The sequence below is a fragment of the Tupaia chinensis genome, unplaced genomic scaffold (assembly GCF_000334495.1).
Source record: "Tupaia chinensis unplaced genomic scaffold, TupChi_1.0 Scaffold146860_1, whole genome shotgun sequence".
Taxonomy (NCBI): Eukaryota; Metazoa; Chordata; class Mammalia; order Scandentia; family Tupaiidae; genus Tupaia; species Tupaia belangeri.
Window position 1 is genome coordinate 6,737 of NW_006206713.1, and position 10,545 is coordinate 17,281.

The window sequence follows — 10,545 nt, forward strand, 5'->3', positions numbered from 1 at the left end:
AAATGGTCCACACAGCTCCTAAATCATAAAACATTTACCATCTGGCCCATTCTGGAAAAAGTGCGCCTACTTCTGATTATTGACTGTTGGCATCCCTGCCCATTTTCCCACCAGATGGTGAGATATCTTGGTGTGGAACAGAGGCTTACTGCAAAACCTTCTCTGTGCGGGGTGCTTCACATCCACCATTCAGTTTAATTCTCACAGTTCTCTGAGCTACAGGTACGTCTCCCATTCCACAGATGAGAAACTGAGGCTCAGAAGCGTGGCTCTCATAGGAAAGTACATGCGCGACCAGAGGCAATGAGACACCCAGAGTTGGAACCAGAGCCCCAAGGCCAGGACTCTACTGTCTGACTGGTTCCTGAACATTCAGAGGACCCAGCGGCTTCCAGACCGAGCAGGAGCCCTGCTCCCTATTGGTTAGATACTCACAGTGCCTCCCAACAAGAAGAGCACTGGTTGGTACTTGGTGGACCAATGAGAAGGCAGGGGTGCCAGCGTCAAAGGCGCGCGAAAGCCACGCATTGTCGTTTGAGGCCTTTTTGACTGTTGGTGCCCTTAGTGACTACCACAGTCATCCCGAAGTCCTGGAGTCTCCTGAGCGCTGCCCGCCTCTACGCCGTGAAAGGAAGACGAAAACCCTGAACCCCGTGGCCAGGACTGGACACACGCCATGAGCTCCCCAGATGAGGTGTCTGTTTGAGGAGGCAGTTTCAACTTGAAGGCAGGGAGTGGGTGGGCGTCCCCTATGCCGGCCTGGGTTTCCAGCAGGGACCTGCTTGAAGCCTTGATATTGGGCGTGCTGCAGAGCGGGGGTGGGGGGGAATCACAGACTTCAAGGGTAAGTGGCCAGATGCCAACGGGGGCCTGGCTGTCTCGCAGGGGGATGTGAGAGGCCCTGAGGGCTTTGATTCTGTTATGAGCAGAAAAAGAGAGGCGGGAGGTAGGGCGATATGAGAATATGTAAGCCAGCCTGACTCTGGTTTATGGGGGCAGTGGTGGGGTGGGGACACTCTGGACAATATGTCTCACTGTACTGACAAGTTTGCCACCATTCTGCAGCATCTGACCAAACGGGATGCCTGGGGCCTCCACAGATTCCCGACGCCAGAAAGCTGTCCAGATGTTACCACTCTTTGGGAGGATGTAGAGGCAGGGCCCAGTGGTGGAGGCGCACGTGCCCAGAGCTGCGCAGAACAACGGCAGGCTGCTGCCCTGTCCCCCATCACCGGACCTGAGGGTGGTGGAGACTGGAGGGATCTGAAAACAGACCCTAGAAGTAGGTCAAAAGTCAGCGTGGAGGACATGCAGCTCTCCTCAGAAAGCCAGGCCGGGCAGCTTTCTGATTCTGAGTTATCTGATGAGAGTGACATCCAGGTGATGAGAGTGAGCTTTTTCACCAAACAGCGAGGCCAGGCGTGGCCTAGCAGCTCCGAAGAACCTGAAGACACATCACATTCAAAACACAATGTTGAGGACAATTTATCCCATGAACCAGGCCCTGTCTCAACTCTTGCTCCCCAAGGGTTCACTTCAGGCAAGGAAAGGCAGGCCATTAGAGAGCTGGCCATGCCCTCCTGCAAGAAAACACAAAATGTGGGCAGTGGAAAGGGAAGGAGCAAGTCCAGCCACTCCGGGACTGCTGCTTCAGGAGGCCTTCCCCGGGGCCCTACTAGGCAGAAGGTGGCACGGGAGAAGAAAACTCCAGGGGGTGCCTCAGCAGTTGACTCTGGGAGAATCTTTCCTTCGTGGGGACAGAGATGCTCGATACCTCCCATGGAATCACCCAGTTTGCCTGCAGTCACTGGAGTGTCTCTGCTTGGGAAGTCCAAGAAATACCCCTGCCTCCCTTCGGGACCCAGACACTCCAAGGCCAGCAGCACTGGGAAGAAATCTTTGGCAAGGAGAAAGAGAGTGTCCCAGCCTGTGAAGGGAGAAGTTAATGAACCAAATAGAGATGCGGTCCCCGGGGTCCAGGTGAGTAGGCTACCCTTGCCCTCCTCCTCTCTCCCACCTTTCCACTTGCCCAGCACACACATCTTTACCCATGTTATTTCTGTCTCTTGCTGGAGGGTGAACGGCGGGTGCCCAGGGTCACTAGGATGTCAAGTTGGGGGTCATCCTAGTTCATAAGGGGCAGACATTAGGAGAGCACTTGGTATGGGCCAGGCATGGTTCTGGACACGTGGCAGACTTTTGGCTTTTTCCCCAGAGGGGCTGGGATGGAAGGCAGGGCTGGCAGCTGATTTGGATCAAGAGTCCCCTTGAAGTCTGAGCTGCAAAGCTTCTGTGTCTAGACTCACCCACCACCGGCGTCCTCCCTAGCTCTTCCCCAGGACTGCCTTGTGGGGGATCTGGGTTTTCTCAGGAGCCCGGGTGTCCTCCCTGACTCAGCCCTGCCTCCTGGCCTGGGGCTGACTGAGGGAAAAGTGCTAATGACATTAACCTCTGAATTCCCTTCCTTATACCCCACCTCACTCCGGCCTCTACACACACACACACACAAACACAAACACACACACGCACATACCTATCACAGCCCAATTCAGTGAGAAATTGTCTTATTGTCTTTTTGGTATCCAACACAGAAGCCAAGGCCAACCTGCCGACGCATGCATCATGAACAAGTCACAAGTGGGGACCCCAATGCCAGAGCACCTGAATTTCCAGAAAACGCACAGTCTTTGGTCCTAAGCCAGGGAGTCAGGCGCAGGAGTCCTGTACCATCAGGTGAGTCTCGTGTGTTTGGTAGCAGTGCAAGGGAGAGGGGTGGAAAGGCAACCTTCTAGCTCCATCACTTTGTGGGCTCACCTGTGTCCCCTGTCTTCTCTGCCTACCCAGGCTGTCCTCCCATGGGAAATGGGTGTCAGCAGCACTGGCCTCAAACCACATTATCCTGAGTGGGGTTTGGACAGTCGGGGTGAGCTGTAGCTGTGCCTTAAACTCCAACTACAAAACTTAGACTTTTAGTAGGACAGACCCTACCCCTTGTTATGCCTGGTCAGCCACATGGCTCTTCCAGGGGTGCCTGTGTCTACCGCCTTGCCAATGTCCATTGCTAGGACCACAATCCTTGGACACCATAGTCCCAGATGGGCTGACACTGGGAGTCCCAAAAAGGCAAGCTCAAAGAGGGATGAATTGCCAGGCAAAGTGAGGGCAACCCATTGCCAGCAAAGGCGTTGTTGGATCTAGCTGGGCCCTTTCCCCTGAGACTGAGGCTCAGAAGCTGGATTTTGTGTTCTCTTACAGGCAACCAGGAGCCATCTGTGTCCCTCCCGGGACCAGAAATGCAACAGCAGCCACCTGAGGCCCCGGGTTGCCCTGGGGTAATGCTCCCTCACCTCCTAGAAGGGCAGGTCCAAACTAGGTGGTGGAATCCAGGTTACGCTGACTTATGTGTCCCCTGTGTCCCACCCGCACAGAGAGTGGGCACCCCTGCCAATAGAGGGTTCCATGCCATTCTAGCCACAGGACTTGGGATGTGGGGGTGGATGGCCTGGGTGGGGAAGGGGCAGAGGGCCAGGAGGGGACAGGCCAGAATATTACTAATCACTGCTTTTGATCCCGCGTCTGCTGAGTAGTGTGTCAGCCTTCGGAAGGAACGAGACGACCTGAAGGAGCAGCTAGGTATGCCCACCCCAGGCTGGGCAGGGCCAGTCCACTGAGTCGTAGCTCCAGCCGTGCAGGAGTGTGGGGTGGGGATGGGCCACAGGTGCAGGTGGCAGCACTGGGACAAACGTCCCTGTGGGAGGAGAACCGGGCCTTTTCCCCCAGAGCCTCCAGTGCCTTCATGGCCAGGGGTGTGCACAGACAGAAAGTGCAGTGTCTGAACGCCAGGTTCACTTTGACGGCGACTCACAGAGATTCGCTTGTCTCAGGACATTGAGAGATACTGCATTTCTTTCCCCTTAACTTGCTGCTTGGTGTGACTTCCTTGGTTATTTATTTATTTATTTTTGTATAGGTTTTTGGTGCAGGGCATGTGTGCTCTTTGGAAAGACAGAGAGTGAGTCGTAGCTCCAGCCGTGCAGGAGTGTGGGGTGGGGATGGGCCACAGGTGCAGGTGGCAGCACTGGGACAAACGTCCCTGTGGGAGGAGAACCGGGCCTTTTCCCCCAGAGCCTCCAGTGCCTTCGTGGCCAGGGGTGTGCACAGACAGAAAGTGCAGTGTCTGAACGCCAGGTTCACTTTGACGGCGACTCACAGAGATTCGCTTGTCTCAGGACAGTGAGAGATACTGCATTTCTTTCCCCTCCATGTGCTGCTTGGTGTGGCTTGTTTGGTTTTCATCATCATTGTGGGACTATTTGCTCATTTGTTTTAGTGGATGGTTCTGATGTGCCCCAACATTTGAAAACTGCTGGTCGGTACACCTTGTTTCCCTTTAGAAGACATTTCCCCACTGAATCTGGTGATGGGTGGGCGAGGCCTTCCTGAGATGTTTGGACAAGGGCTGGAGGGGTTGCAGGGTTAGGCAGTTCTCCACAGAGCAGGGGATGGATTTCTGTGTCCCCGTGTCAGGAGTTCCCGTTGTGCCTCTGTTTCAGCCGTCATGCAGTCCCTACTTGACAAGTTCCAGGCCCTCTGAGGTGAGTTACACATCCCATGCCCTTCCCTCAGTCTTGGTGGGTTTGCAGGCCTGTGGTCTACTCCACTGGTGGCCCATCCCTGACTGCTGTCTTTCACAGATCAAAACCAGCATTTTCCTGCAAGACATTTTCTTGAGAGCCATCAGCTGTGGCCAAGCTGCTTCCCTGGTCTCCCATTCAGCCTGGGCTTCCTCCTTTGCCCTGCGTTTTCCCTTTCTCACCCCAGTTCACAGCACATGCAAATTAAAATTTGTCTTGTGTTCTCTGATCTGCTATGTGTGTTTGTGTGTGTGTGTGTGTTGGGATTTTTCAAGGAGGAGGGGGTGCAGAAGAGGGAGGAGAGAGAGCATTTTAAGAGCAATGCCCTGGCATTCTGGGGTGGGCCTCTCCTTGCGGGGAGTCTGAGCCAGCCCCTGAGCAGGAGCACCACACTCAGGCTCACTACAGTGCTCTGGTCTGGGTTCTGTGGGCTCTGTCTGGACTTACTAGCATTTTATCCACATGTCCTACACCCTGTTCCTATTCCCTCCTGGTTGGGGGTCTCTTTGTCCCATTCTTCACTGCTATTCCCCCCTCTGTTCAGCAGCAACTCATAATCCCCTTGCAGAGCTCTAGTCCCTCTTTCATCCTTGGGTTCATGGTCCTGGTTTCCCCTAAGCCTCCTTTTCTGTCATTGTCCTCGTCCCCTGTGACTTTTTGCAGTGCTCTTTCCTGCACGATGTTTTACCTGATATTAAAGAGCACACTTGAGGAGCCGTCATTTGCTGTGCTGGTTAAGGCATTTGACTCCCACACGGTGGACCCACAACTTGAAAATCACACCAAATGTTTGTGTGTGTGTGGGCCCAAAATTCCTAGAGGAGGATGAAGGAGAGGGATTGTGGCCTGGGCATCCCTCCAGGAGGGGTGATTTTTCTCTCTATCTCACTCTCTCTCTCCCACTCTCTCCCTCTCCCTCTCTCCCCAGCAAGTTCACGTATCCCATGGGGGGAAACAAACTTTAAATAAATAGAGTTGAGCTCATCTTCTCTTTCCTTGGTTCTGTCCTCTTTCCAGAGTCCTTTCTCTGGTGCAACCACACTCAGGGACAAGTCAGTGGAAAACGGCATCATCCTCAGTTCCTCTTTAACCCTCACCTTTGAAACTCAGTTACCAAAACCTTTCAGGTCTCTCTGGGTTAGTCAGAGTGTTGGAGGTAGAAGTCACATCCCAGTGGGTAATGTGACTGGGCAAAAGGAAGGCTGAGGGAGGTGGGAGTATGTGTGTTCTAATGCCTCTGGGCCAACCTGGTGGAAGCCCCCCACCAGCAGCTAGAATTAATGATACAGGAAACAGAGCACCTCAGCCTTCACATGCACAGCCTGCCAATCTCCCTGCTGCAGGTCCTTGAGTCCAAACCCTTGATTTGAAAATGGCCAGGTAGCTTCTAGGACCAGCGTGGATATTGGGTCTGAGTATCCTTAGATCTTATCTTTTATGATTTGACCACACCCAAGACTCCAGTTTTCCTATAGGTGATATTTCTGTGTTTCAGCTCCATATTCTGGGCTACCTCTTCAGGTCACATGAGATTTTTGTCTCTGTTCTATGCTCCAGTTTCTCCTTCCTTTAGTCAGGACCCAGCACTGGGTGGGCCTGAGACCAAGTCAGATCATGGTGGAGTTCAGGAAATGCAGGCTCTGGCAGCTCCTGGTCCTGTGAGACTTGGTGTTTTCTTGGCAAAGTGGGGACAAATGAGGATATAACACTCAAGGTTAGTGTGAGTGTAATGTGGTGGGAGTGTATCAACCTACCTGGGGGACTCTCGTCACCAAACAGGGATGATCTTCTTCAAAAGAGAAAGACTGTTAGGAAGTGAAGGGAGTCACAGTGGTCAAGAATCCATAAGGGCGGAATAAGCAAAGCAAGGGGTGGGGTTTACCTTTGAGATGTTGTTCACATCTGAAAAATGGAAGAGCATGGAGCAGGATGACATGGAAGTCACCACATCCATGTCAGGTCAACAGGTTGGAGTTGCTGGACTACACTCTTGCTCCTCCTCTGGGATGAATGTGATGCCTCAAGAATCCTGTGTGTGTCAATGGAAGGATAATGGGAAACTGACCACCTCAAGTAACTGGGATATGCCTTATCTTGGAAGCAAGAAGCTCCCATGTGAGACTGCCAGGACATGAGTTAAGGGAAACATGAGTGGGGTGGAAAACAGGAAAGAGGAACTCCACTGGAGAGTCAGTCAGGCTGGGGACCACACTTCACCCACATTCTCACTGTCTCCCTTCTCAGTCCTGTGGCACAAGCTCAGGGAGACACACTACCATGTATGTGGTAGGAAAATCTTAGCTCTCTGAGTCAAGAAAGAACATCATTGGGGACTTAAACCACCCACTCTAACCCCTCAGTTGAAAAGATGGGCTTGATTCCTTAGGTGAAGGCTTTGACTCTGAACCAAATGGTTATTTCTGGGATGGATAACATAGCAGGCTGGTTCTGAAAATGTTTGACAGACACTTTGCACTTGGGGTTTTGCCACCTTGGACATTAGTCTAATTTTGACTGAAGGGGAATTCTTGGGAAGTTCTGTTTGGCTATGCCTTGGTATGTCAATTCTTACAAGTTCTGGTTGATTTGTTGGTTTGGTGGTCTTTTTTTCCCCCCTAGAATTTAATAACTTTTGGTACATTTTTAAATTGATTGGAATGATACCACTTATAATATGCCCTTAACTCAGATAGTTTTATTTTAAAATTTCTAATCTACAGGAGAGTTGCAAAGAACGTTCAACTGGATTTGCTAGTTGTGAACATTATTCGCATTTGCTTCATTCCTTCATTCATTCTTCTCCTTTCTCTTCATGTGTGTGTTTGTATGTGTGTTTAATTTGTGAGTCATTGGAATTACTTGAAGACATATTAATATAGCATACCTAAATATTTCAGCATGAATCTCTCACACAAAAAAGAATGGTCTCCTAGAAAACCTTATTTCAATGAACACACTCCGAAAATTGAACATGGATACAATTTTCTACTGTATGATCACAGGAAACAGTTTTTGATTGTCTCAATAATGTTCTTATGTTCTTCATAGCTGCCTTCCTAAACAAATCTTCTTTCCAATCGATGACCATACATCCCATTTCATTTCTGTTTAGTGTCCTTAAAACTAAAACGGTTTCCCTGACTTTTCACTTGTCATGACACTGAATTTTTCCTGATCTTAGCAGGGAGTTTTGAGTTTCTCACTATTAAGTATGCATAAGATGTAGGTTTTTTGGGTACATATTCTTACTTTTTTAAAGGTTTTTGCCACAGAATGCATGTGCTTACCAGAGAGAGACAGTGAAAGGGTGAGAAATCACCCCCTGGGGGGATGGCCACGCCCAATCCCTTCTCCTCCATTCTCTTCCTGGAATTTTGGGCAGGCATGCACACGCACCTGGCGTGATTTTCAAGCCTCCAGGTCTAGGACTCAAACTGTGGCCAACCATGTGGGAGTGTGGGAATCCAGTACTTTGACCAGTACACCACCTGTTGGCCCCTGCACATATTCTTTATCAAGTTGAAGGTGTCTTTCTATTAGTTTTCTGAAAGTTTTTTTTTTTTTTATCATGGTTGGGTGTTGGATGTTATCAAATGTTTTCTGCATCAATTGATATGATGATGTGATTTTTTTTGTCTTTAACCTATTGAATCAATGGGTTGTATAACTTCATTTTTGATTGTTAAACCAACCTTATATACCTGGGATAAACCTTGATAGGCTGTGGTGTATAATTCTTTTTATACATTGTTGAATTTTATTTGCTAATATTATGTTGAAGATTAACAACTACATTCAGAAGAGTCTGTTAGTTGTCTTTTCTTGTAATGTATATTTGGAGTTCAAATTATGGTAATGATGGCATCATCAAACGAGTTAGGGACTAGCCCCTCTAGTTTTATCTTTGGGAAGAGATCGTAGAGAATTGATATAGTTTATTCCTTAATTATGTGGTAGAATTCACACATTAATCCAGTTGAGCCTGGTATTTTCTCTTTTGGAAGGTTATTAATTGCTAATTTGATTTCTTTAATATCTATGTATCCACTTAGATTGTCTATTTCTTCTTGTGTGAATATTGTCAGGTTGTTTCTTTCAAGGAATGGGTGTTTATTGAAGTTTATCAAATATGTGGACATAGTGTTGGTCACAATAGTCTTTATTATCTTTTCTTTTTTAAAAATTATTTATTTTATTTTATTTATTCATTCGTTTATTTTTTAATTTGACCAGAGAGAGACAGAGGGTGAGAGTGAGAGAGAGAAAATGAGAAAGTAGGCCACCAGATTCAGAACTTGAACCCTGGTCAGCCATGTGGGAGTGTCCAGTGCCTTAACCACCACACCATCTGCTGGTCCCCAACCTTTATTATCTTTTCAATGTCCTTGGGATTTATTGTGATGTTCCCTCTGATTATTGATAATTTGTATCTTCTGTCTTTTTCTTAGTTATCTTGATGACAGGCCTGTTGATCTTACTAATTTTTTTGAAGAACCAGATTTTGATTTTGTTCATATTCTCTATTATTTTGTTTTCAGTTTCATTGATTTCATCTCTAATTTTTATTCTTTCTTTTCTTTTGCTTAGTTTCCATTTTGTTTAGGGCTCAAAAGAGAATGGCTATCAGGAGAGTTTAAATTTTCTCAGAGATTCTTCCATGGTCTTGGCAAGAATCCTGGTAAAAATATAGAAAGCAAGGACTATTCTGATGAAGTCTCAAAAAAAAAAAAAAGAAGAACAAGGTATTGGAAACTGGAGGATGAACCATCCTTGGGTTAAAATGGGAAAAGAACTTGGCTGAATTGTGTCCATGATTAAGGGTTTTGTGGAAGGCAAACCTTAAGAGCAATGGACTAGAATATCTGCCAGAAGAAATGTCGAAGCAACAAGCATTCAGGGAATTGTGTAGCTTTCATTAATTGTTAAGTAATATATAGAAGAGAGAAATTATTTAAAGACAGAAAGGAAAGCAGAACATAGAGATTTGAAAAATTCCCTAGCTGAGTCACATAAAGATTTAAAAGGTAGGGCTGGTGGCATGGTGGTTAAGGTGCTGGACTCCCACATGGCCGACCGCAGTTTGAGCCTTGGACTCAGCAATTTAAAAATCATGCTGGGCACATGTGTGTACATGCCCAAAATCCCAAGAGGAGAATTGAGGAGGGATTGTGGTGTGGCCATCCCTCTGGGGAGTGATTTCTCACTACCCTCTCTCTGTCTCTCTCCAGCGAGCACATGTGGCCTATGGCAAAAAACTTGGAAAAAAGAAAAAGAATGAAAAGGCATACTTGGGAGAGAAAACCAAAGATGCAGCCAAGTGACCATTTGGAAAGGAGATTAATATGGATGGAAGAAAGCAGGTGCTATTGATCAAGACAATAGGCAAGACAATGGCCTCCCCAAAAGGCATAGATCTAAGCATTAGAAACTTGAAGGAAGAAAAACTTCAAAAACAGAGGTTTAGGGATCTCATCTTTCACTGCCCTTTGCCACTTCACGTATCTGCTCCTGCATTCTGGTGCCGCACTCCTTGTCTACCCCTGCAATGGCACAAGCTGACATAGCGGCTTGGGGTGCAGCTCTGGAGGGCAAAACCCAGTAAATCTTGGTGATGTCCACATAGTGATAATTGTGCAGGCTTCCAAAATGTAAGAACTGTGGAGACACAGCTTCCTTCACCTAGATTTAGGATGCTGACAGGTTTGGGGCCCAGACAGAGACTTGCTACAAAGGTGGAGCCACTGCAGAAAGTTCCCACTAGGGCAATGCCTAGTGAAACCACAAGAGTTGATCTGCCCCTGAGACCCCAGAATGGTAAAGCCAGCACTGTGCAATGCCAGCCAGGGAGGGCTGCAGGCAGAAGACTCCAACCTGTGAGGACTGTTGTGTGGGCTACTCCAGCAAAGCCCTG

At 48.2% G+C, this 10,545-nt stretch overlaps 1 protein-coding gene across 1 annotated transcript; it reads left to right on the forward strand.

The window, feature by feature from the left end:
- The first annotated feature begins 542 nt into the window (after window positions 1-542).
- On the forward strand, window positions 543-4,594 carry LOC102476077 (uncharacterized protein CXorf49 homolog). Its single transcript, XM_006169198.1, has 6 exons — window positions 543-694; window positions 1,066-1,980; window positions 2,592-2,733; window positions 3,256-3,332; window positions 3,588-3,633; window positions 4,554-4,594. The coding sequence occupies exons 1-6, from the start codon at window positions 677-679 to the stop codon at window positions 4,592-4,594; spliced, it is 1,239 nt and encodes a 412-aa protein (XP_006169260.1). The 5' UTR covers window positions 543-676.
- The last annotated feature ends 5,951 nt before the right edge of the window (window positions 4,595-10,545 follow it).

Bases quoted from the DNA above. Each gene is read 5' to 3' on its own strand.
- LOC102476077 (XM_006169198.1), top strand. The intron at 1,981-2,591 runs GTGAGTAGGCTA...TATCCAACACAG, and splicing joins ATGCGGTCCCCGGGGTCCAG to AAGCCAAGGCCAACCTGCCG. The intron at 2,734-3,255 runs GTGAGTCTCGTG...GTTCTCTTACAG, and splicing joins CAGGAGTCCTGTACCATCAG to GCAACCAGGAGCCATCTGTG.